This window comes from Mytilus edulis, chromosome 4 (genome assembly GCF_963676685.1).
Source record: "Mytilus edulis chromosome 4, xbMytEdul2.2, whole genome shotgun sequence".
Classification (NCBI taxonomy): Eukaryota; Metazoa; Mollusca; class Bivalvia; order Mytilida; family Mytilidae; genus Mytilus; species Mytilus edulis.
Genome location: NC_092347.1, coordinates 92,074,208 through 92,102,124, shown reverse-complemented (window position 1 = coordinate 92,102,124; position 27,917 = coordinate 92,074,208). Strand labels below are relative to the sequence as shown.

Sequence of the window (27,917 nt, the reverse complement as noted above, 5' to 3'; positions counted from 1 at the left end):
TTAGTATTGTCACGAAAAGCGACAATTGATTTATAATGGTGGAAGCACCGTACTAAATTATTTCATGATATTAAGTACGTTAAAGCTGTGTGTTATTGACTTTCGATCATTTACACATTCTCTGGTCAGTAATGATAAAGCAAATTTATTTTTAGAAAATCAATTATTGTGAATAACATACAAATCTGAGCACATTCCTTACTTTTTATATTAACAAATGCATTATAAAATAATATAAAACATTAAATATGTCAACAAAGAGAGTCGCGTATTTGTCAATATCATTTCTCGTTGACGAACAACTACTGTATCGATCGAATCAATGGCATCCGTGTATTGCCTCAGCCAGTAAGCATCCTCTATAATACACTGAAAGAAATTTATTTGTATCGCATGTAAGGAGAAAATTAATTCCCGTCAAAACTGTATATTATCGTCATGTCATGTAACCATGACGACACATAGAGACTTTACCACAATGGCTGATAATAAGGTACCCGGAATAAGACTTGGAAATGGTGTAATTAAAAAAACAATGCAGCAATGTCTGTAACGTCTATAGAACTTCAACTGGAAAGTGAAAATTTGGTATATTTCTCTGGACAGCGTGTTAAAGGAGCATTGGTTTTACAAATTGGTCTACCCGTAATTATAGCAGGTAGGTGTCAATTAAGGGTGGGGCATTTGAACAAAAATTAAAAAGATCTGTCAAAAAAATCATAATTGTATTCGAATAATGTATTTTAATTTTTAGAGCAAATGAAATTGCATTGATTTGAAGTCATGCTACATTAATAAATGGAATAATCACGTTCCAAACGTGTTTACCCTATACAATTATTAATACTGTTGTGATAATAAGGAAATCAAAACAGGGTGAGAAAATTAACATTTTAATACCAAACAAATAGTAGGGAGGAAATATCACAAATGATTGGATGTAAATATCCTGCAAAATGTTCGCAAATAGATGTTCCGTTACATGTATGCCATCCATTATCTTATTTGTGTATTATAGTACATATATACATGGCAGTAGAAACTTCATAAAAAATAAATTAATTTTCGATTAATCAAGAACAGTTATACTGAAGACAGAGAACTAACAAGTCGTTTACTTTGACAATATTTTTCAAAGCAAGTCCAATTACTTAATAGAGAAAGATCAATAAGACATCTTATTTTGCACGGCTTGTATCACTTTGTTGTAATGAGGCAACATAAATGTCTTAAGAGTACAAGTAATCAAAGCCCGAGGTCAAACGAGGAAAAAATTCTGTGAGTGCACGGAATCAATATTCTGTCGTGAATACATATCTACTTTCTATGGTAATCAAAATTAGACAACATTTTTGCGTTTTCACTAGGTCTAAAGATAGCTTTTAACGAAAGAGACTTGAAATGTTAATAATAGAGAGAATATATGATTTAACTTTCTTATTCATCTTTATACAACACGTTGATTGCCTTTTCAAAGAAATTCCATGCAATTAACATCAAGGATCATACTTCACGAAGTAACGAGAAGAATCCATAACGCTCAAAGCACAAAATTTGTAAAAAAAAACCCAGCGAAATTTGAAGAATTATTGAAAACGAATATATATATTATATGTTCTGTTAACGAGATTAAATATACATTGAGCTATTTAAGTTTGCAACAAACCATTTAATTGAAAACAAAGCAGACAGAATTGTAACAATGCCAATAACTCTTTTTCAAGATTTTTATCATAGCTTTGATTGTAACACGTCAAATTTAATTGTTCATTTGATTTGAATGCCATGAATAAATTTTGGAAGGTTGGATTTTCAAGATGAAGAATGACAATAATATCGCTGTATCTTTGATAAATTTTTTTTCAAAATATTTATGATATGTTAAATTTCTCTTTTCAACGTTTGACAGGAGCTTGTCTTTAACGTTTTTGCGTGTTTTAGATGTTTAAGATAGTTTCCTGCAAGTCATCATGGTGCATTGTGACAATGTGTTTGCAGTTGTTATGGCAACATAATTTTTTGAATTGCAACTAGTGATGATATCCATTCTTATAAGAATGACCTTACTGTCTAGTGGTTTCACATTTGATTCATAAGTGCATCATGACTTCCTCAAAGGAAATGTGTACCAGTCATACATGCATGTAAACATCATATAAAGTACCATTCAAGTTGACGCTAGGGGTCTAACTATATAAGATATGTTCTAGTGCTTCATGAAATGTGATTTAAATATTCCAACCGACAGTCACAGTAGGGCTTCAAATCTAATTATGTTAAATTTCTGTAATAGTGCTGCAAATGTGTTATCCCTAGTTGATCACTCACCACATCTGACATGCTTTTAATGATCAACTTTATTTTACACTTTTAACAGACCGAATTCCCAAAAGCTAGAATAATGGTAAAAGATAAGCGTAGTTCTCCAAAGCATATACCTTTTATATGAACTGCAAACAAATCTCGCATGAATTCCATTTCAATTGTACTTCCTTCGTGGATAATGCTTTTACGCGGTTTTATAAATTTGTTTGATATATCACGATTTTTTGTTGTTCGTCATGTATTTACCCATCTAAAGCTGACAGCATTCCCTAACACGACACATAGATAACTCCTGCTATATATAATCATGCAAGTTATCATATTTTTATGCGATAAACGCATTTATTTATCCAGCATTCAATAGGATGCACAAAGAATCGAAAAGCCCGTTACCTATATATAGAAGTAAATCAGTAAAAAAACCCAGAACGCTTTAAAAAAAAAAGGGGGGGGGGGTGGTAGTGTCGTAATCAATCTGCAAAGATTTTATTCATATAAGTATTTCACATAGGTCATCATTTCTTCATGTTTATTCACAGAAATAGTAGTAATGAAAAACTACGCTTTACATAGGCCAAGAGTATTAGTTAAGCAGCTTACCACACAAATCATGCAAATGGTGATACAAGCATGAAACTTTGTAAGAACATGTCTGTGGGTGTATGTAATCATATTAGGGGGCTAGCCACGAAAAAAAATCATCCGATCATGGCGGCCATCTTGGATTTTCGAAATGACGTCTTCACAGGGAACAGACATCATATGTATGGCCCGTTTTGCTTGAATCGTATCCAAAATGTTATAAAATGGAGTAAATCATTGTTATATGAATGCTTGATACAGACTTGTAAAGCAACATGAGACACAACATACCAATGTAGATTTAGTATATTAGATGATAAACTTGAGAATGGAAATGGGGAATGTGTCAAAGAGACAACAACCCGACTATAGAGCAGACAACAGCCGAAGGCCACCAATTGGACTTCAATGCAGCGAGAAACTCCCGCACCCGGAGGAGTCCTTCATTTTCTACATTTGAAAATGCCTGTACCAAGTCAGGAATATGAAAGTTCTTGTCCATTCGTTTATGATGTGTTTTGTCATTTGATTTTGCCATGTGATTATGGACTTTCCGATTGGATTTTCCTCTGAGTTCAGTATTTTTGTGATTTCAGCTGACCCCAAAACAAATATGTTACTAGTTCAGTGATAATGGACGTCATACTGAACTCCGAATTATACGCAAGAAACTAAAATTAAAAATCATACAAGACTAACAAAGGCCAGAGGCTCCTGACTTGGGACAGTTACAAAAATGCGACGGAGGTTAAACATGTTTTTTTGAGATCTCTACCCACCCCCTATAACTCTAGCCAATGTAGAAAAAACAAACGCACAACAATACGCATAGTAAAACTCAGTTTAAGCGCAGTCCAATGTCAGAATAGGTAACAAAATAAACTAAACAAAATGACAATAATACATAAATTAACAAAGGTCTACTAGCAGTTACTGACATGCCAGCTCAAGAGAGCCCATCTTCTGAAAAGAATACACAGGAACTGCAGAACAGGGGACACCCCATGAACAGTAATTAATTAATAATTCTCAAGATAAAAAAGAAAGAAAAAATGCTTCTGAAAAACTAAAAAAGGTTAGATGAACTGCAAAACGGGTATCAATTCGAATAGCATTAAGTATTGTTATAAAAACATTGTTTTATGTTACTGAATAATCTAAGCAAGTTTCACACATAAGCCTTTTTTAAACAGAAGTAACTTCACTTTAAATTCACTTCCATAGTTGAACATTTCTTAACAAAAAGTAATTTCCATCAAGTATTGAAGTCGGGAGGGTTTGGAAATCTATGTAGTTTGTTTGTGTTTTTGTTTGGTTAAAGCACATGCACTTGACGACTTGATACACGTGTCTTACACACCAACCTAGTTCTTATCATCAATTCTATGAACAATTATCCCTTTACAATTCTGAATACCGATTCAGAGCACCTAAGTTAACCCGTGATTCCAGTGGAGTTCTTGTTTTGTAAACTTGGTTTTTTTTTTTTGCAATGGTAAAGTCACGGTATTCTTTGACATATGAGTTTTGAAAGTTCTCTTTTGATCTTTCGTCTTTATTTTCTACATGCATCTAAAAGTATATAAACTAGCTGCGTTTATTCTACATGTTCTAACTATTCAATTAGATTTATTAGTTTGATTTTTATTTGTTATCTGTTATTTTTTAAATATCTTTAAACGTTTCTACTCCTTGCATTCCAGCAAATTCAACCATAAAATAATTCAATGTCGTTTAATTACTGCAATTTTGAGTGCTTGTTTTTTAATACTAAAAGCCCTTGCGTTGAATTTAAAGATAACATTAACTACATCGTTCCCGTAAAATCAATACAAGCCTGTTGCTTCACGCATGTAATGAACAGTTACTGTTGGAGCAAACTGAGAGTTTATTGGTTGAACCTAGTACATTTCTTAGGAATCCGGACTAGATTAGAATTCAATAAATAATACAGCCTCTCTACTTCATTTAAACATAATGTGTGAACAGGACATCTAATTAGATATATTTTGAAGAGCTATACTAATAAACCGTCACCCTCGTTAAAATCTTACTTATTAATTGAAACATTGAAGTTGTGTATTGACAATATCACACTGACGTTGTATTTTAAAAGCAAAGTGCGTCACCAAAGATATCAATTTTAATTAATTCAATGTTGAATTTTCTAATATGTTAAAACGGTAGTATTGATGTTATGCAATTCCAAAAGTTAATTGAAACACAGCTTTTTACAAAAACAGACCGATTGGATAGTTACGAAATTAGCATATTCCTTCTTTAAACTTATTTTATTGATTTTTTTTAAATTGTGGTGTTTTTTTTTTTACCTATATCAAACTTGGTGATATAACCATTTGCAAGACAATTAATTTAGCTGCTAACAGTGAAATAATGACATATTTATGACAAAAAGTAATAATCACATGAATTATTAAAAAGACATTAAAACGTGAACATTAAACACCGGCTTCATAGTAACAAACCTCACTATCAGTCATGTTCATCATGATAGACTTGAAACAAACAAATAATGTAACGGATATTTATAGAACAATGTCTCTCGTTTATATCGATTACACTTATCACTACAAAGTCTTTTTATGAAATTATACCAAACGTATTATCTTGATGATAATTGAATGTTGAAGACAGAGGGCTGCCAGTTTGATGCATTAGAATACTGTAATCACGTTATTTATATATATATATATATACAGGAACATATGTCCTGTCCGTAACCGAGAAGAAAGAGTTATCAATATTTTTACGCAAATATAAAATATGAATATGCAATGAACTAGTTCAGTGTAATAGTTCTCATTAACCAGTTACATAAACATTATGCATTTCCACAACGACGTAAAATTTTGTAAACAATAATATATTGCATTAGTCGCCACCTGTAACTTGTTCGTGTCACAATCTCCCCCCCCCCAAAAAAAAAACACCCCCCAAAAAAAAACAGATAGATAAATCAGTACGTTTGATTATAGCAAGAAGAAAAAAACGTCGACCCCTGTTTTTTTTCCATTTTCTTGAATCATTTTATGATTGCTATCTTCCAATGTTAAATCATAAATGTCTTTCTTTCTCTTCACATACTACTGTCATTGATGATTCCCTGGTATAATAATTCGTTAATTTTGCTTGTAGCTTGAAACAAACGCTGTGATATAACATAACTTTTTTTAGCAGTACGATATGAATGACATTTTAGAAAACATGAACAAATGTGTTTACCCCACACTTCCTCAAGGAGACGGAATCTAAACAATTACATTCTGTCAACATTTTTTTCATACACTAATGTTTGCGAATTAGCATTTGTAGTGCCCACAATATATGGGAGAAAAACCGGTTTTATATAGGAATAAAGGTAACAGACCAACAAGGGGATAGTACAAATAAGCACCTCGAGATAAGCACAAGATTGCACACCATGTATTAAAATTAACACAAAAACAGAAGGCACGTTGCTTTGAACAAGACGTTTAAAAGGAGTCATGAATGTTGGAATACAATTTGTTAAGATGTTTTCTAATTGTTTTCGAATTAACGATTTGTTTAGTTCACGCATCATTGTAAATATAACGTCATTTGATGAGACTGTCGTAAAAAGTGAGAGGTTTAGCGCTATAAAACCAGGTTAAGCCACCATTTTCTACATTTGGAAATGCCTGTACCAAATAAAGGCAACAGTAGTATACCCTGTTCAAAACTCATAAATCCATGGACAAAAAACAAAATCGGGGTAACAAACTAAAACCGAGGAAAACGCATTAAATATAAGAGGAGAACAACGACATAACACTAAAATGTAACACACATAGACAAAATCCCACGAGAATAAGCCAGGGATATGACAGATGTTGTCCATTCGTTTTTTATGTGTTTTGTCATTTGATCTTGCCATGTGATTAGGGACTTTCCGATTTGGGTTTCCTCTGAGTTCAGTATTTTTGTGATTTTACTTTTTTCCATATAGATTGAGTCATCAGGGATATTTGATGACGTCATAACATTCAAATCGGCTTCTTGGTATGATGCCGATGGTGCTGTAATTATAAAAACGCATCAATATGGGCATATAAAAAGTGTGTACAGCGACACAAAGTATGAAGTGAAGTGCTGCATTTCAGTATAATGTGCAAAACTACCCTACCCCCTAAAAAAATAAAAAATGCCTATTAAAAAAAAAATTCAAAGATAAGTACAATAAAGGACTGTTGAACTCCGCATTTCAATAAAATTGGCCAAATTATAACTGAAAATAAAGTAAGAATAAGAGTTATAGATTAGAGCCTTAATCCACCATTTTCTACATATACCAAGTCAGGAATATGACAGATGTTATCCATTCGTTTGATGTGTTAGAGCTTTTGATTTTCCCATTTGATAACGGACTCTCCGTTTTGAATTTTCCTCGGAGTTCGGTGTTTTTGTGATTTTACTCTCCAAGTGGTGGAAGATAGAGTCAGCTGACTGTTCATCAAACTTTTCTTTTAGTAATAAATATATACACTTATTTTGCAGTTTTATGCTGCTTTTTATTTCGCCCTTTCAAACTACTTAAACGATATTTCATCTACTATAGTATTTGTAATGCTTTTAAATCTAATTATAACTGTTTGTCTAGAACAAGAGCTTAAATTTAGTCATTAACTAGCAAAACTTGCAAACACAAAAAAAATATCTGTCGTTTGTCTTTTGGGATATTTGTTTGTTTGTGAATAATTACTTCTATTGCACTGTGTCCATAACGATTCATTCAAATGTCCATTAAATATACAATCCGACCTCGACTTAATACCATAATCGATAACAGCTATTCCCATTCCCATATGACACAAAATGATACTGGCTATCTGGTTGTAAAATATATAATTAAAGTCGTCATACACCAAAATACATTTAGACTGTATATAATACTAGATTTCTGTCTTTGGAACTAGTCTGTTTCCTGTTGTACGAACGAAAATCAATGGTCTTACGTAATCAGAGGGTAACATTACATGCTATTGCCCTATAAAAACAACGAAGTTGACAATTAAATTCCAATCCAATTTTAGTCATTTGAATTTTATTCAGTCGTCTGCTAGTTTGATCAAATGCAGAAACAATGCTATTAAAGAAAACCATTTTGTATTTGTAATCGAGCTAAAGTTATCAATGATGAAGTTTAGAATAATTTTATAACAGTATTAATGTTTTTTTTTTACAACAATACTGTATCATATTCACATTTTCAAAAGTAAAGTAACTTCTTTAAAAGGTGCACTGTTATCTTGTGACCACAATGACTATTTATCGGGGAAAACATTAGATGTTTACCTGAATTCTTTTCAATTAAATAACCTTGGATGCTAATTTCAGGGAAACTACACAAAATGTCTTTGTCCTGACCTGGGTATACAAAACATCTTTTATATGCAAAAATAATGCAACATTCCTTGACAGAGACAACTTTCAGGCAGCCATTTGTGTCTTTATTGTTTTGTATTATTATTCGTTTTGGTCTTTGACCTATTACATGTAGTGCCTGCACTTTTCATCATTTCTTATTTTTCGTGTGTTTCTAATACGAATAAAAGAAGAAGACCAAATAATATCTAGACGGATTCACACGCTCCTCCACTATGAATAGTTGTCTACAATCTGACCATATCTGTTAACGGTTGAGTTCTTGTTGATCAGTGTTTAATTTTCTTATTTAAGCATGCTTTTACCGATCTCTCCGATTTTGAGTTTTGAATCTTCCTTTGGTTAATGGTAAATGCATCCTCTCTTTGTCATAGTCGTTCTGAGTCTATAAACGTTTGAATAATTTAATCATGCAAACGGTCGAGTCCCCTGATCATTAGTTCACTGTTGCCTCATGCGATACATATAGACATGCACATATGTATCTATATAAGCTTTGTCATTTAGTTGGTTTCATGAAGCATAGTATCTCTTGCTGCTTGAAAGAAGGTACTAGATTTACTACATAGTTATATCAGAGCTAGCATTATAAATAAAACTTTCTACATTTACAGGGGTGGAGGTGCGTTTCCGTGGAGCAGCACGCGCAAAATGGCGAGAAACAGTTCAAAATGGTACACATCGAACAGATATAGAACATGAAAAAGAGGAAATATATTTTGATGATCGCTTTTGTTTATGGGGGAAAGGTAAGTAATCATAATATATTAAAGATAAAATAGAAACTGGCTGGTATCTATTCTTTGATAACTATTTACACAACTGGGTCGATGCCACTATTGGTGGATGTTTCATCCCCGAGGGTATCTGCAGTCCAAGTAGTCAACACTTCGGTGTTGTCATGAATATCATATGGTCATTTTTATAAATTTACTGTTTGCAAAAGTATGAATTATTCAAAATACTAAGGATATACGTATTCCAGACATAGATAACCTTAGCTGTATTTTGCACAATTTTGGGAATTTTGAGTGATCAATGCTCTTCAACTTTGTACTTGTTTGGCTTTCTTACTATTCTGATCTGAGCGTCAACGATGAGTCTTATGTAGACGAAACGCGCGTCTGGCGTATTAAGTTATAAGCCTGGTACCTTTGCAATTGATAACGATTGGACCAATTTCCCCTACATTTGTTTCACTCACATTTTCAAGTTGAATATTTGTTGACACAATTCAGAATTTTGATATTACATATTCTATATGATATATTCAAAAGATTTTCAACACTTCTAATTAATAATATTTAAAATGAAATAACTTATTCAGCGCTACACAATGATGAAGAAGATAATTTTCAAACAGATTTTGCTAATTAAGATTCTTCAATGGAGAACATTTTTTACAAATATGAATCAATTGCAGCTTTTCTTCTGATCGGATGTTGGCTTTGTTGAACAATTTTCTTCTTCTGTTTTTCTTGGAAATTCGCGGAATTTCTGAATCCACCAAACATAGTAGATTTAAGACGTTAACTTGTTTTTTATAATGTTCAGAAATTTTTCCTTTAAATTTTTTTGAAATATATGATGTGATATTGTAAATTTGACCTTACGATATCATAGTATACAACCTCTTTGTCTTTAAATAGGTAAACAACCAAAGTAAAAAGGCCGTACATTGACCTATAATGTTTTTTTGTTAATTGTTATTTGGATGGAGGGTGTCTCATTGGCACTCACACCACATCTTCCTATATCTATAAACACCCAAAGTAAAAAGAAAAGAATATATAAATTTTGTTATTGCGTTCGTCCTGTCCTGAATGAGATGGTCTGGACTTGTAAAAGATTGTAATACAGATAAATTATCTCATGCAATTGCCATGTTGGTATTGTTTATCAAGGTGTTTAACTGCTTATCATTGAAATTTTCTTCAGGTAATTGTTGGACATATTATATTTAGTCAGACAACTCAACATTTATTCTTGCATTTAAACATACAAACTTATCAAAATAGGTTTTGAGTTGCTGTTTCTGATGACGATACCACCATGTGTTCAGATCTTTATACATATTTTGCTTTTAAAATATTTGAGTTTTATGTTCCAGATGGAGTTAAAAAATATATATATGTCTCTGGACACACGAAGTGTAGAAAAAAGTTATTTAACTTTGTAAGCATTCGTAATTATCGGCGATTTTTGTTTCACACATTGTCCTGGTACTTTTGATAACTATTTCGTTTTTATTTTTACTTTTCCTTACTCCAGGTTCATTCTTGGTTTATATACTCGCTATAATTTGAATAATAATAAAAAAAAACCTTTGAAGCTAGCGTCTACGAAGTTACATAAACGAAAGGAACTAAAATTGACAATCAAAGGACAACAGTAATTAACCTGTATGGTTCATTATATTAACAAATATAGACATAATAGATATGATAATAAATCACCGTTTAAATATTACAAGAACGAAGAGGATATCTACTGTGATTCTGCAAACGTCACAAAATCAATATTGCATATAAAATTCAAAAGATCCTAATGAAATCTTGAAAATCTAATGTTAAGTTGACAATTTGATTGATGTGTTGCTCTTTACGATTGGTCAATAAGGCTACATCGGTTAGAGAATATTCCAATTAATTCTAGCATGGAGGATAATAGCCATTATTTACCAGTTGTCCGTCGTATAACTCGATAACCTGATGATAATGTTTTATCCAATGTTGTCTGACAGACAAATTACATAGTCAAACACTAAGCACACATCTTTCTTACTTATTATTTCTATGGGTAAGCACAATTGGATTTGTATTCAAAGGTGTTAAAACATTTCTATTTTTTTTTATTAAATTGACAACAAAACACAACAAAACAGAAGAAAAAAGTTTTACGCAAATGTGATGAATGAAAATCCTTATATCTACGATTGTATTAAAAAAAACACGTTACTACTTCATTTTGGGCAGAATAATTCTTAAACAATCAGCCTGGTGGCAGCTTCTTAGTGCTTGCATCAAGCTTTAAAAATCTGTTCAAATCTTGTGAATATATTTAAGTTTAAAAGACACATGTTTCATGTTTCTTTTATTAGTGAATCATACTAATAGATGGGAGGGACGAGAGGTGCTACAAAGAGGTCGTCATATGTTTCCATTCCAGTATAAAGTACCCGAATGTGTTCCATGTTCATTTGAAGGCCCGGATGCTCATATTCGGTATAGTGTCCAGGGAATTATCATACGATACAACGGAGAGTGTATTAGTTCACAAAGAATTATAAACGTGCTCAGAGAATACGACCCGAGAAGAGAACCGAAGGATTCGGCAGCTAATTCAGTAAGTAACCTCATTAAACAATTGTTCACACATCAGTGGTACATATCACCGTGGAATAAAGGCAAAACTAGTATACCGCTGTTCAAAAGTCATAAATCAATTTAGAGAAAATAAATCGGGGTTAAACACTAAAACCGAGGGAAACACATCAAATATAAGAGGGAAACACAAGAACAGCAAGAACACTGAAGTGCAACAAAAAAAAACCACCAACATACATAGAAACGAGCTATTTGTTAACAACTGCCATATTACTGACTTAGTACAGGACATTTTAAGAAGAAGATGGTGGGTTGAACCTGGATTTATGGCTATCCAAACTACCCACTTATATGACAATGTTAAAAGAATCGATAAAAGGACAACACTTCAAAGACATTATTTCAATTTTGTAATTTACTTGATCATTTTGAAATAAGTCCATATAATTTTACTACATTGAAACGTAAAAAAACCTGTGTTGTTCCACATGTCTTTTCTTACTTAGAAATATATTCTTGAACAGACACAATTATATATTGTCGATCGATTCTAAAAAACCTTTTGAGTCAGTTTTGAAATATCAAGTATGTCAAATATAGGCAACAGTAGTATATCGCTGTTCTATAGTCATTAATCGATTAAGCGACGAAAAATCTTGTTTAAAATCTTAAACCGAGTGAAACACATTAGCTTTTAGAGGAAAACAACGGAAAAACAGAAACACTGAAATGCAACAAAAAAAAAAAAAAAACGCCAACACACATAAAACGGACTATTTGATAACAGATTTCACAATCCTAGCTTGGTACATTACATATGAATAAAAAATTATTAATATCTAAAACAAATAGCCTCCTTTACACCCAACTTCCGACCTGAAAACATCACGTTTCAGGGCAATATTAACACATAAAATCAAGCAATACGTTTTCACATTCAATATTTATATATGTATATATTTAATATTTAGTCATGATGCAAACCTTATTTTAACTTGCAGTCGCCTCATCGGTTGGAAGATCATGCTGAGAGGTCAGTCAGCACTCTTTGTTGTCGTCCGGGGAGAGTTTCATGTACTCTTTCTTTACCGAAGCGTGCCTGTGTTCCGGGTGAAATTCTCAGAGCCGAAATACTCGTTCACAATATGTCCATAAGAAAATCTGGTGCTGTTAGTTTACAATTAAAACAGGTATGACATTTAAAACAAAGCTATAGTTGGTAATTAAGTCTTATCAGTTTTAAAAAAATGAAAGCTACGCTGCGAGTGCACATTTGAGAAAGAAAACGCCTAATATATATCTCAAAATTCGGATATTGAAAAATGTGTATTTGGAGAGGTAGTCTTCATTTGATGTGACTGCATTACAAGATCACATAGTATGCTTCATAAATTATACAACAAGCTGCCGTAAGATTTGTTTTAAGTCATCTTTATGAGTACTGTTTTTACACAGCATAGTTTCAATTTGAATGAATTGACCATAATCAAAACTAACAGATTGTGCATTGTACGCTTAGTTTTAAACAGAAACTGAAGTATGTTGATACTGCAACTACTGAAGTTAACTTTCATCATATTAGTTGTTGATAATATTAAACTATATATTTGACTTAGATAATTACCTACGGTGGAGTCCAAACGAAAATACTTCTACTGAAAGAGTATAAAGTCTGTGATGGACTTAGACCTGGTCAACATCGACAATGGAAGGAATATCCACTTCGTGTTCCACCTCTATGTCCTTCGAGACTTCATATGTGTAAAGTCTTAGATGTAAGATATTGTATATCAGTAAGTATAACCAATAAATACATCCATAGAAACCTCATATGGGTATAGTTTTAGTTATATACTTTATATAAATGAACATACTCAATAAAATACGTCAATATAAACTTTGAATGCTAAGTCTCAGATGTGTCAGCTGTTAGAACCTATATAAACAAAACAAAAGTTAAACATTTCGCAAAATCACTTGTCTGCTATGAATTTTAAGAAATGTTAAATGAAAAAGGAAAGGTGTTAGAAGTCTCATTTGACGGTCCCATTATTAAAAAAAAAGTTTATGTTTTGATTTGTTAAAAAGAAATCGCCCGATCGATATAAGTAATAGTATGTTTATGTTATTATATAACAATTCAATGTTCATGGAATTCTCAAATCAGACACCATTAACATGAATCAAAAAGCAAATTTTAGATGTTCCCTGTAAATTAGTATATACTTAACAAATGTACCAGGCTTGTAATTTCATACGCTAGACGCGCGTTTCGTTTTCACAAGACTTATCAGTGACGCTACCTGTGCGAATTTCAAACGCGCAATTTCTACCAGTACTCAAAACCCTCCTTCCTTGATGGGTGCATTTTACATAGACAAATAAAATCGTATAATATAATCAAAATGAGGATGTTAATTTGATGTAAGCCTTTTTGTGCTTCTTCGTTACATTTGTTGTTTTTATAGTGATTAAGATGATAACACAATGTTGACTGCTGTACCCCTATTTTTGACATTTTTACCTATTGTGTCTGTTTGTTTTGTTCACGCATCGGTTACAATATAATGGATTTTGATGCGACTGTCATACAAGTGAGAGGTTTAGCTAGCTATAAAACCAGGTTCAATCCACCATTTTCTACATTTGAAAATGCCTGTACCAAGTCAGGAATATGACAGTTCTTGTCCATTCATTTTTGATGCGTTTTGTTATTTGATTTTGCCATGTGATTATGGACTTTCCGAATTGATTTTCCTCTGAGTTCAGTATTTTTGTGATTTTACTTTTTAGTAATTTAAAATACATATATAAGAGAGTAATGAATGCGGTTGTTAAATTTAATAGATGCTTTTTTGTGCTTCTTTGTTAAATATTTGTTTATTTTTGTTCTAATTGAGATTGTGACACGGTGGTGAGTGATGAACTCCTACTTTGACACTTTTACCTACTGTGTCTGTTTTGTTCACGCATCATTGAAATTGATGCGACTATCATACAAGTGAGAGGTTTAGTGCTATAAAACCAGATTCAATCCACCATTATCTACATTTAAAAATGCCTGTACCAAGTCAGGAATATGACAGTTGTTGTCTATTCGTTTGATTTTGCCATTTGAATTTTCCTCGGAGTTCAGTATTTTTGTTATTTTACTTTTTAGATCAAAACAGTTAGAAAGCCAAACAGGTACAAAGTTGAAGAACATTGATGACCCAAAATTCCAAAAGGTTAAGCCCAATACGGCTTAGTTTATCTTTGCTAAGGATAAGAAAATCCTTAATATTTCGAATAATTCATACTTCATAACAGTAAATTTATAAACATTACCATATAATGATATTCAAGTCAACACCGAAGTGCTGACTACTGGGCTGGTGATACCCTCGGGTACGAAACGTCTATCACTAGTGGCATCGACCCAGTGGTGTAAATAGTTATCAAAGGTACCAGGCTTATACTTTAATACGCCAGACGCGTAGATGCATGTTTCAGTAATTATGGTTCTTATGTACTTGCTTTAGGGCTTCAACCTTCTAACAATAATGCAAAATTGTAAAAACTGTCAAAGAAATCTTATTTGGAGATCTTGTTAAAATTATGACAAAGTGCGTCAATTTTATCAACAATCAAAGCCAGGCTATTAAGAAACTGCATGTTCTAGAGGCGGCTTGAATCAGATTTGAATACTAAGAAAATTCTAAAGATTTTCATTGAAAATTAACCAACGTAGATACAAGTATCCTGTCTCAGGGAGGGAAACATCCTGCTTTGTAAAACTCTGATTCATTTGTTTTATGCCCCACCTACGATAGTAGAGGGGCATTATTTTTTCTGGTCTGTGCGTCCGTTTGTCTATTCGTTCGTTCGTCCCGCTTCAGGTTAAAGTTTTTGGTCAAGGTAGTTTTTGATGAAGTTAATGTCCAATCAACTTGAAATTTAGTACAGATGTTCCCTATGATATGATTTTTCTAATTTTAATGCCAAATGAGAGTTTTTACTCCAATTTCACGGTCATTGAACATCGAAAATGATTGTGCGAGTGGGGCATCGTGTACTTGGGACTTGGGTAAAGAGATTTTAAGATTTACAGATTTGTTCCACTTATTTTTGTTACAACCTTTTTAAGTCCTATTGAATATACAATTGTCTTTCGTTTTTATATATTGATCTTTATACCAGAAAAGAGCTAAAAAAAATTCAACTTACATACTAGAAACAAGTTTTAATTTGAAATACATTTTGAACCTATATAGGCTCACTGTTTGCATAACATGTGTTATGAGGTACTAAGAAATTTATTCAAAAACAAAACCATGAATAATGATGTGTAAATTACTATTGGTGTTAATTATTCATGCTTTGAGCATCCTGTGGGAGTTGTTTACTAAGATAAATGTTTGAATGAATAGAAAACCACTAAATTCTCATGTAAGGAACTAATATACTGTAAATAGGTCTTCAAATATATTAATAGTCAATTAGTTTTAGTAATATTATGAATGAAGGAGTGTAATCGCAATCATTCTAAACAGTTTGTTAATAATGATAAAGTAACGTATTGTGCAGTCATTGTCATATTAATATATAGACAGGTACGTTAGGTATACGTCGATGATATAACAGTATAACTACAAAAAAATATTCAACCAAAAGTTATGTTGATGTAAGTAAGGGGACTAAGAAAGTAAACACGTGACTGCAATATGGAGATTACTTAACTCCATGAATGATGGTTTATGAATTAATTGATCGATTAGAAAAAAGTTGATCAGAGTCATTTACCAGACTATTGTTTCGTGATGCATATTCAGTTAATATAACTCATCAACATGTCCTGTGGTATCCGCCGCCTCTTTTCTCCCAATACATGCTGTAAAACAAGGGGTATCCAGAACTTTATAGCTTTAATCAAAGAAAAAGTGTTTCATACTACTTATGTAGTTTACGTTGAGTTATCCCATGCCTTAATTTATAGCTTTATAAACGGTATGTAATTTGTTCATAGATGAATACCTGTGTTTCTTTGCATCATTGTCCTTTGGTCTTAAATTGCTGACACCACATATCATGATTTAAATAATAAGAATTAGTTAAGAAATGCACTGGAAAACGCACAGAATCCTGACCATAAACAAAAAGTATACAAGCATAATAACTATGAGTAATATCATATCATAAGATGATCACAGTTACTTTAATAGACAAGATCAAACGTATATATCGGCTGATATAAAATCATCCCATGCTAAACTGTTTCATCTTTGGGTTTCCTTTCATTTGATTATGATAAAAAGTAAAATGAAAAAAATACCGAACTCCGAGAAATATTTGAAAAAAGAAAGTCTATAAGCCAATGGCAAAATCAAAAGCTCAAACACATCAAACGAATAGAGGACAACTATCATATTCCTGACTTGGCATATACATTTCATAAAGTTAAGTTCTAAATGATATAAGAAAAAACGGTATTGTATAATGACCGCAGTAAATTTACATCGAGTCAATACAAAAGTAAAAGAACATAAGACAAAAAGAAATTAGTCCCAAAATACCTCATATTCAATGTAATTTTTGACTGATTCTTTGAAATGCCATTTTACTCATCATTTTTCTTCTAAAATGCCTAAATTAAGTCCAGAATAGGACAGCGGTTTTTTATTCGTTGCGTTGAATGATTTGGCCGAGCGCTTGGTTTTGGTCAGGTTTTATCTTTTATTTTTAGAATTTACCATTAAGCTTTTTTTTAAATACTTTCGTTTCAAGAAATATCACAATATCATCTATAGTATAAATGATTATATTTCGATTACATAAAATTCTTATAGTCTTAAGTTTGCGTTTCAAGACTTGACTTTGTTGTTTCATTTGTTTTTATGTATATAGTTCGAAGTTTGGAGTAACACAATTTAGATTTTCAGCGTCACAAATGAACACCATTACAGTCAAGAAGAAGTACATACTACTGACAATAATTCAAAATATACATTTTGTTTAATATCATGTTTATCCCGTGACGCTGAAGATAAAAATTTAGGATAAATTTACTCATGATTAGACTTCATGCATGATCAAATATGTATATATTGATAACATTAACAGTAGAGTCATTTTTTTTTGCCTGCATTCACAATTCTATGTATAAAATACAAATATTCACACTATGTTGTAATTAATGTTGTGTTATTTCTTCTAGGTAGAAGCTACTTTTGCTGATATTATTTTATATTCTGCGGTGCCAATCATCATAGCGACGATTCCTGATAATTATTTAGAATTTTCTAAGTGGTCTTATAAAGGTAATTTAGATTTAAATTAAACTTATGAACTTAAGATGGTTCATTTCATCTTTAATATATACTGCTCCAAAAATGCTTTGGATCACTACAATTTGAAACAGGGATATAGTGTTTTACCACCCCTTTAAGGAGGGACGAACGATACTATAGGGACAGTCAAACTCATAAATCGAAAACAAACTGACAACGCCATTGCTAAAAATGAAAAAAAGACAAACAGGCAAACAGAAAGGGAAGGGGATTGTAGTTACGACGTTACGAACATATCCGATATCATCTGTGAAACGGTTATTCAATAGGGGATTGTAGTTAAATTAAGTGTACAATAATTATTATTCAATTTTTTTCAAGGTTTTCTTTTGATTCTATCTGGACCACTTGTGATATTTTATAATGACAGTTTCGAATATTGCATTTTGTATTCACGAAATATAATAAAATCTATATCAAGTACCTTTTTGACCAGTTTCATATCCGTGTATCGACTTTGATGGCAAAATAAGGATAGGTATGATCCCTTCTTCGAATAGTAAAGTTTGGGTTAAGGAAATACGACATTGTTTCCCTTGCTTTTAGATAATGAGAACGCACATTTAATGTGAGAACTTGGATCACTATAATTTTCAATTTTATAATTCAATCTGAATCTCTGACAGTTAGATTGAGATGACGTGTTGTCATCATTGTCCTCATTTACCCTTCTGATTGTCGACTTAATTGAAATTTTCAAATAATTTAAAATCTCCTTATCGATTACATTTTCCCTGTTGTAATCTCTATAAGCTGATTTACACAGATCATTTATTGTAAGAAATCTTAATGCAGTTGTAATGGAAATAAGTTTTGATGATCATTAACTTTTTTTTTGTTCAGTAGATGTATCAATATAAAAAAATGTATTCCTACGAATCTCAACATTGAAAATCATATCAAAGAAGAATTAACATGGCTAATACCCTCAAATCGGCTTTAATTTATATTATTACATCTGAAGCTATACGTGTCATTCAATTTGTCGTTTGTTTTCTCATTCATTTAATGCAACATAAGCCATCTGTGAATAAAATTTTGATTTTATTCTACGTTTCAACAAGTGGATTATATATTACTTAAAAAAATTAACGATTTTACTCCATTCTTTTATTTACCTTACTTTAAAGATCATCGTTGTTTTCAGTTAGTACGCCTTCTTTAATGATGGACGATACATTGACAGACTGTTATATTTATGGATGTACAAGAACTGAATCAGAAGAAGACGAATTTAAGCCAAAATATAAATACTTCGAGAATATACGAGACCTGAGTAGAGACAAAGATATAATAGTGAAATTTAGGTACAGTCCTAGTTTGAAAAGAAGAAATAAGGAAAAAGAAAAGAAACAAGAATTGGCGAGACCAACCGTTAAGTTGAAATCTGAAGAAATTACGTCATCATCATTAGCATGATATATCTTTAGAAGAGAGCTATACATATTCTACGTTGTTCCAAAATACATTCCACGATTGACTTGGAAGAGATTATCATTTTCAGCCAACATGCAAAATATTAGTTCATTTCATAATATAAGAAAATATATATAAAAGTGGTGTGGCCAGTATCATGATTAGATACAGTATTCTTTACGTCTAAAATTTTCTACAAACTAGACTTTAATTATAATTAACTGTAAACTTCAAGAAACCTTTGTGCCTATAGTTGAAAAGACTAGTGACTACAGGCTGATCTTTGGCGTAAAAAAACTTAAGTAATATCTTTATTACGTTATTTTATGTATTTAATTCCATGCCTTTTTAGAATATACGCATTCAGCATTATCGAATATCAAAATATCCATGCGCATACTTACAAATGATATGCAGCTAATTTTACAACTTTAAAGTACACAACGAAGTTGTCATACTATGACACTTTCCTTTTATGCGTTTTCCCTTATAAAATATGTCCAATCTTGGCATAGCATTTGAATGAATAAATTTCTATATTTCAACTAAGATTTGAAAAGTCTTTTGAAGATCAGTATAAAATCTAACACTATGTCATTTTTTATGAGCTTTGTTTTGAGAAATGTATTTAATGGCCTTTCTCAATAAAAATTGCGTTATTAAAAATAGAGCAAACGATACTTAACATTCACATGGTTCAAGAAATATCAACAATATATGATATTCGTCCATAAAAGGTATGAATATTTTCAGTAAACGTTTAACAAACATTAGTCATTCAACAGTGACTTTTAGTGTAATCTAATTTGAAATGATATATTATAATATAAAAAGACCATTTGTTGTATGTAACCATTGTATCGTCGAACAAGTTTTATTTTGATCGCTGGCGATCTGCGACGTTTTGTTTGAAAAAGATGAGATGTAATAAAGTTCATCAACATACATTTAAACTATGTATATCATATACCACAAATCAAAACCAAAACTAAAAACCACGATTTCTTTCATCCCCGTTCTGATCACATTAAAAGGATAGTCAGAAATTAAAGGAATATGTACATATTTTAAAAGATTAAGTCGAATAGTAAACAATTTTAAAATACCATCAACACTAATAAGATGAAACATAGATTTTGGAGCACCAAACCGTACAATTCGGCTTAATTATAAAATATTTCACAATTAAACAACTAATAGTGGAAAGCAAGTGTTAATTGCATGAACGTTTTCTTATTTCCACATATATCGTATGTACCAGTCATTATTTTTGGGATGCAACATGTTGAAATTTTATTTTATTGCATGGCCATATTATAAGACATTCGAAAATTTTAAAAGGAACGTTTTCAGTTACAAGTCAGTTAAAGTCACACAAAAAGTAGTAGAAACTGACAATGAATCAATGCTGGTTTTGATTGGTAATTGATAAAGTACATAAACCATTGTGTAAAGTCCCAAACTGGATAGATTTATTGACGTAATAGACTCTCTTTTTGCATTAAAGACCAATTTTGTGCTTTTTTTTGTTGGTTTCAAAATATCAATTCCTTACAGTTTTAAAGACACCAAAAACAATCTTGTCATGAAATCTTAGACAATGTCATCGAAAATATACGACAATTGAAATGTGACAACCGGTTTTTTCTACGATTACCTTATGTGCTTAATTATATTTAAACTAAGATACAATTTGTCTAACAAAATGCATAATCAAACAGTAAAAGATTATTTTTATTTTGAATGTTGCGATGGTGATCTAATCATCGTACAACTATTACCAAAAGTGATCAAAATAATAAAATATTAATATGATTTTAAAGAGGTATTTTTGTTAAATAAATGTTGTATATTTAAATGACTTATTTATTTATCTTTCGTCTTGAGATTGGTCTCCATATAAAGACAATTAAATCAGCAAAAAGGAAAAAGAATATTGAGTTCATTCTCTAATTATTACACGTAATGGTGGCTACTTATAATAATTTTGACAGCTATAGGAAGGTAATTACCAGGAACTGAAGCGCGAATCTTAATGCGCGCATTACAGCTCTAAGCATCGAATAAGATTGAAAACTTTGGAATTATATAAATGCGCTACATAATTATGTCATCCAAGAAATATGCGCAAAAAAAATAAAACAAAAGTTGCTCAAAATTAAATTTAACAACCATACAAACCACAGATAAGCTTACAATCATAGGAAAGCATCAAGTCCATTATATGCAACTCATCAAAGATTACAGGCTTGTAATTTCTGTCTGCCAGATCCGAGTTTCATCTACCTAAGACTCAATAATAGCACACGAATAAAAAAGAGTTGTAAAGTCTAGATCAAGCGCAAAGTATGAGGGCATTGCAAGTCACATTTTAAAAGTAATGTACCAAAACCAATGAGGCCATCTATACCTTAGGATAGAAATACCTACGTGAATCAAATATGACCATTTCAATAATTGTTCATGTAATTCAACGCAAAAGGCGTGACTTGCTGGTTATACTCTCGTGAACGAATCGTCCTTTAGCAATCGCGTCGACCTAGCTTACTCTTATCGAAGATACCAGAGGCTCTTTTCACAACAAAATCTTATGATTTGAATTAATTGTACGACATACTGAAATGTATTACTAATTTATTATGACAAGTATTTGTTCTCCTCATATTTTTGGTTGAAATGTGTTCCTGACTTATAATTTGGTCCAGAACGAGGTGTGTTTCTACTACAGAAGACTCGTCAGTATCGCTCTAGTCAAAACAATTAGAGGCCAAATCAAATATGAAATTTTCTAAATTATCTATCGCAAAGGATCGTAAGATACAGTTACAAGGAAAACTATATATAAATTTGTCTAAACAAGTCACAACTCTACGATAGATCCATCCATTTGATCACCAATAAAGGTGATACACGGCTGGAAGAACATATTATATTCAAAATAGCTCTAAATATAATTGAAACAATGTTGAATCTTCTAATTTGCGAAGGAAAATTTCTGTTCTTCCCTCGCCGGCCGGATTTGCGCTCATGCTATATTTTCAACCGTGTATCACCTTCACATCCAATGAATGGATCTTTCGTAGAGTTTTTCACTTTTTGTAGATTGTAAATATCAACACAATGTTAAACCTGCAAATTTGCGAAAGCAACATTTTTTTTCTTGGAGATCGAGACAACACCACCTGCACTGTGTCCAGTGCTCTAGACCACACGGCCACCCAGACTGAACTGCAGCTTTCGGAGGCTAAGTGTTACCTTCCCTCGGCAGTAGAATCTAGAGTTGTAAAACAGGACATGAAATATTCGACATGAAGATGGAATTGATTGCAGATTATCTAAATATCTATCGTAAAGGATCGTAATATGCAGTCACAGAAATAATTTTTATACGTATATCTAAACAAGTGACAACTCGGCGACAGATCCATGATCACCAGTGCAGGTGATACACGGCTCAAAACACATAATATATCAATAATTACTCTAAATATCGAAACAATAAGGTTAAATCGGCAAATTTGCCGAGGCAAATTTTTGTACTTCCCTCGCCTTTATTCGAGCTCTTGCTATTGGGATATCGCGAAAACATCACCTGCAATGGGTTCTGCGCTCTAGACAACACGGCCACCTATAGGATGTCTAGTTAATAGAACTATCATAAGTTTTGAAAAGATTGATTAAACTAACAATGTTTGCAATTTCAGCGGCCACATGGTAGCCGTTGTCAAGTTGTAGTATTTCCTACATTTGCTTCTTTGATTAGTGGCAACAGTAAGTTGCTATCTTCAAATCTCGTAAATCAATTTAGAATACACAAATGAAGAATGATTAAAACTGAGGGAATTGTAAGGACTCAAAACAGATGGAATGCATTAATGGGGTATTAAGCGTCATCTTCTATGATTGCATCAATCGCAATGCGTACTAGTACTAGTATTAATGCTATGACAAAATATCGAAAATATGATACATAAAGGCAACAGTAGTATATAGCTGTTCGAAACTCATAAATCGATAGAAAAAAAAACAAATCCAGGATACAAACTAAAACTGAAGGAAACGCATTAAATATGTAGGACTCAAATCTATGGCGGGTTCCAAATCTATGGCAGATTCCTAATCTATGGTAAATGTGACGTTACAAACAACTCAAATCTATGGTAGATTTTTGTTTTCTCCAAATCTATGGGCAGATCTGTGGGAGAGAGTATAACATATAACGTCACAATTGAATAACGCCATATTACATCTTCGCTGCCGCTAACGATGGCGGAACCCATAGATTTGTACACCATTCAAGATGAAGTTATTTTCCTGACAAAAATTTGCCGGTGGTTTAAAGGAGGATGTGACCTACTATTCCGAAGAGGGACAAGATGTGCTGTACCGGTCAAAGCCCGTGATAAGGGCACCGCTATTTTCAGTATCGCATATTTTTAAAAAGTAGTTTTGGTAGTAGTCGTCTACGGTCTACGGCTGGCAAAGTTTATAAATTGAAAGATCAAATTACCGGATACAAATTTGATTTAAATCCACATCAAATAAAAAAGATGAATTAACGATATCGCTGAAATAAATATTATTTGAAAATTCAAACTGTTGAGTTTTATTTGTTACTTTTTTATATATTTTTAAATAAAAAGCGGTCTTCTTGTTTATTAAAGGAATTATTAGTTGGTTTAATGAATGGGTTAAACAGATACCATGCACAGATTAAAAAATGTTTATTTTTTACAGAACTCTGTATTAAGGTTTATTAATTTATAATTTATGACTTTTTTTGGTTGACCATTATGGAATATTTATTTCACAAATGCTTATATACATGTTCCCGTTGTCGTATATTTCCTCTTTCTTAAGGCAAGGCATTGATCGAAGATATACTGAATTAATTTTTTTCATTTGCAAAAAAATGCCATAGATTTTGAAACAATAAAAATCCGCCATAGATTAGGAAACTACAAAACTTGCCATAGATTAGGAATGTAACAAATCTGCCATAGATTTGGGATGGTATGAGGTCACATTTACCATAGTCTCGATGCACCAGAGTTATCGTTCTTACAGCCAACAATAACTACATATATGCATATGGAGCGTCTGGATGATCGAGACTACATTTACCATTGATTAGGAATCTGCCATAGATTTGTGACCCACCATAGATTTGAGTCTTACAAATATAATAGAACAACGACACAACATTCAAATGTAACACACACAGAAACGAACTAAGCATTAGACAAAATCCGAGGAGAATAACAAATATAACATCAAAACTAAATACATAGATAGAAAAGTACCGTGACACGTCTTATAGCAATGCGAATTCACACTCAAATACAAAAGGAAACACAGCGTTAAAATATAACACACACAGAAACGAACTATAATATAACAATGGCCATATTCCTGACTTGGTACAGGACATTTTTTAAAGAAAAAAATGATGGGTTGAACATGGTTTTGTGGCATGCGAAACCTCCCGCTTCAATGGCAACGTTAAATTTAACATTAAAATGACAACATAACATTACAGAACTACATTACAAATAAATAGGAGAACATATTGGACAAAGAAACACACATACGTATATTTACAGGTCAAACAACCATTCTGGTATATATTGATCTAGAACCTCGGATTTCATGTCGCATCAGATGCTTAGCTGGAATAATTACACGTCATGTGATTCAAAGTCATACTTAGTAGTACATAGCATGACCAATCAGGTGATATATTAGATTGATGATACCGAACATCTCAATCTACGTTAAAAACTAATATCAATGGGAAACGGTAACGATAGCCGTCATTCGATATGCAAGAACAATTTTTGTTCTCTTCATAAATTTTTAAGAAATACAGATAATATATAAAATATTTAACCGCGATTATGAGGAAGAACGAATCATCATTTCAAACAGTCCTCAAAAACTGGTACACAATTTATTCAATGCAAAATATTCTTTGTTTTGGACTGATTAAATGATTATCCAAATCCTACTTCAAATAAATTTTATTTTCAATCATTTAAAGAAATCCCCTAAGTTCCCTATTCCTTGAACCATGTTTTTTTTAATTCATTACATGAAATTATTGTAGTATTGTCCAAGAGTTGTCAGTGTCGGGGAATGTTGATGGAGAAGACTAACAGCTTTTGTTGTATGTGCGTTTCCGGTTCGTCTACTATTAAACCACGAATATCGGAAGACATAGGTTGCAGCTTCTAATTTCGGAAGAATCTCCTTCATAAAATGCAGTTGAGTAGTAGTTGAAGTGCTATATTGACAAGCGAATTCCGTCAGCCATATGGGTTTGTGATATCTGTCCCATAATTGTTTTAAATAGTTCATGATCTGATCAGCGTGACACCAATACGCGTGAGTAGAAATATGATCAACTTTGCAACCATTGCAATGTTGGAAGAATTGATCCAGCCATTCAAACGGATTCATATTACAATGAGTACAGGGCGCTACTGCTGGAGCCACTAATACTTTACCATGGGCTTTATTTTCTATTGTCTTCCAATGAGTTGCTGCATCTTGTGGAGATATATTGGACTGTTGCGGAAAGTTCGGTTCGTTGAAGCCTAGTACATAATGTGCTTGATCCAGTATGTAAACTGGAGTATCAACATGTGGACGAATTCCCCATACCATTGGTACGTAGCCTGATTTTATAGTATTTGAACAATTTGGTTTATGATGTTCCCATGGTGACATGTGCCAGTCGTACCTAAAATTAGATAAATTTGAGACTTACTATAATTTTGAATTGATCTCGAAATGCAAAATTGAAAATAATCATGTACATCTTCATATTAAAACCATTTCGATGTATAACCTTGTATTATTTACACAAATTACAGATTGCCAAAATAAAAGTTGCCTCATGCTGGTACTGCAGCACCGGTTGCTTATCCATTTAATGATATTATTTAAAACTAAGTTATCTATTATCAGAAATAAATTGCATGTTTTATCATTCTATATATGACACGTGATCATTATGTTATCTATTACCAAAACCAAGAGGTTGACTTCGGCATAGACATATGAATCCTCATGACTCTCCTGTATAGCAAGTGAGTCAATCTGTTTTGAAGAAGATAATGTCCGTTGCATGTTTGAGGTTTTGGTTTTGCCATTTGATTGGGGACTGTCCGTTTTGAATTTTCCTCTGAGTTCGGTATTTTTGGTATTTTACTTTTTGCAAAATACTGGATGTGCTAAAACACAGAGTGATCTTTATTTGCTTGTTGTTCACATTTTTCGATTTGTGGCGATTTAAACTTGATAGATTGTATGGACATATGATAATTGTTGACCTTTAATACGATAAACTATGTTTGACCCAAGTTTGTGATTCAAAAGTAATAAATTGGATTATGTGACCCATGCTTACTTGTATAATAAACGCGTACGTTTCGATCTGCAAATATTTAAAAGATATAATCGAGCTAAGAATTAGTATTTTATAAGAAAATAGTGTTTTCAATTCTCTACTAACCACCAATGTACATTGGTTAAAGCAAACTCATCCCCGCACATGTATGCACTACCACCGGAAAGTGCCAACCCCTTCTTTGAAGAAGCATTAGATATATCAAATATCAAAAGTACAAGTAAAGTGGTCAGCATTAATCTCTTCATTTCTGCAAAAAAGAATGTTGTATTTTTGTTTTCGAAGATTTAATGATTCGTCTAAAAGCAGGCGATGAAATCATGTTTAAATTTCAAGTTTACTGTTATATGTATCCACCAATGAAATTGGTATTTTTCTTTGGTTTTCTTTTTTTATATTAAGATTATAACATAATGTTGATTGCTGTATCCAATTTGTACGTGTATGACTTTATAACTTCTTTGATCTGAGTGTCACTGATGAGTCTTGTGGAGACAAAACGCGCGTCTGGCGTAATAAATTATAATCCTGGTACCTTTGATATTTTTACCTATTATGTCTGTTTGTTTTGTTCACACATCGTTGTCAATATAATGGATTTTCATACAAGTGAGAGGTTTAGCTAGCTATAAAACTGGTTTAAATGTATCAGTTTCTTTATAAGAAAATCCTGTAGCAAGTCAGTAATATGACAGTTGTTATTCTATTCGTTCGATGTGTTTGGGCTTTTGATTTTGCCATTTGATTAGGGACTTTCCCTTTTGAATTTCTGTATTTATGTGATTTTACTTTTTACTTATTCATTTAGGCCTACAGAACTTAATGCCACTGCTGGTGGACGTTTCGTCCCCGAGGGTATCACCAGCCCAGTAGTCAACACTTAATTAATTGATTAAGTGTTGACATGAATATCTAAAATGTGGTCATTTTTATAAATTTCCTGTTTACAAAACTTTGAATTTGTCGTAAAAACTAAGGATTTTCTTTTCCCAGTTATAGATTACCTTAGCCGTATTTGGCACAACTTTTTGGAATTTTGGATCCTCAATGCTCTTCAACTTTGTACTTGTTTGACTTTATAAATATTTTGATATGAGCGTCACTGAT

General features: G+C 32.1%; 2 protein-coding genes across 2 annotated transcripts in view; one reads left to right on the top strand and one right to left on the bottom strand.

Moving 5' to 3' along the window:
- The first annotated feature begins 323 nt into the window (after positions 1-323).
- Positions 324-21,257, top strand: LOC139521051 (arrestin domain-containing protein 17-like). The gene is made up of 7 exons (XM_071314283.1): positions 324-658; positions 8,946-9,080; positions 11,432-11,676; positions 12,659-12,847; positions 13,274-13,450; positions 17,851-17,953; positions 19,131-21,257. The coding sequence occupies exons 1-7, from the start codon at positions 544-546 to the stop codon at positions 19,400-19,402; spliced, it is 1,236 nt and encodes a 411-aa protein (XP_071170384.1). The 5' UTR covers positions 324-543; the 3' UTR covers positions 19,403-21,257.
- A 4,146-nt stretch (positions 21,258-25,403) lies between these two features.
- Positions 25,404-27,917, bottom strand: part of LOC139521050 (uncharacterized) — a 2,937-nt gene continuing 423 nt past the window's right edge. The window contains exons 2-3 of the mRNA XM_071314282.1: positions 26,916-27,060; positions 25,404-26,141 (exon numbers count right to left, since the gene is read on the bottom strand). Of these exons, the coding sequence (XP_071170383.1) occupies positions 25,487-26,141; positions 26,916-27,058 (798 nt within the window). The 5' untranslated portion in view covers positions 27,059-27,060 and the 3' untranslated portion in view covers positions 25,404-25,486. The remainder of the gene's footprint in view (positions 26,142-26,915; positions 27,061-27,917) is intronic.

Coding starts and splice junctions, on each gene's coding strand:
- LOC139521051 (XM_071314283.1), top strand. CDS start 544: ATGTCTGTAACGTCTATAGAACTTCAACTGGAAAGTGAAAATTTGGTA. Junction 12,848..13,273: donor TTAGTTTACAATTAAAACAG/GTATGACATTTA, acceptor TATTTGACTTAG/ATAATTACCTACGGTGGAGT. Junction 13,451..17,850: donor ATGTAAGATATTGTATATCA/GTAAGTATAACC, acceptor TATTTCTTCTAG/GTAGAAGCTACTTTTGCTGA.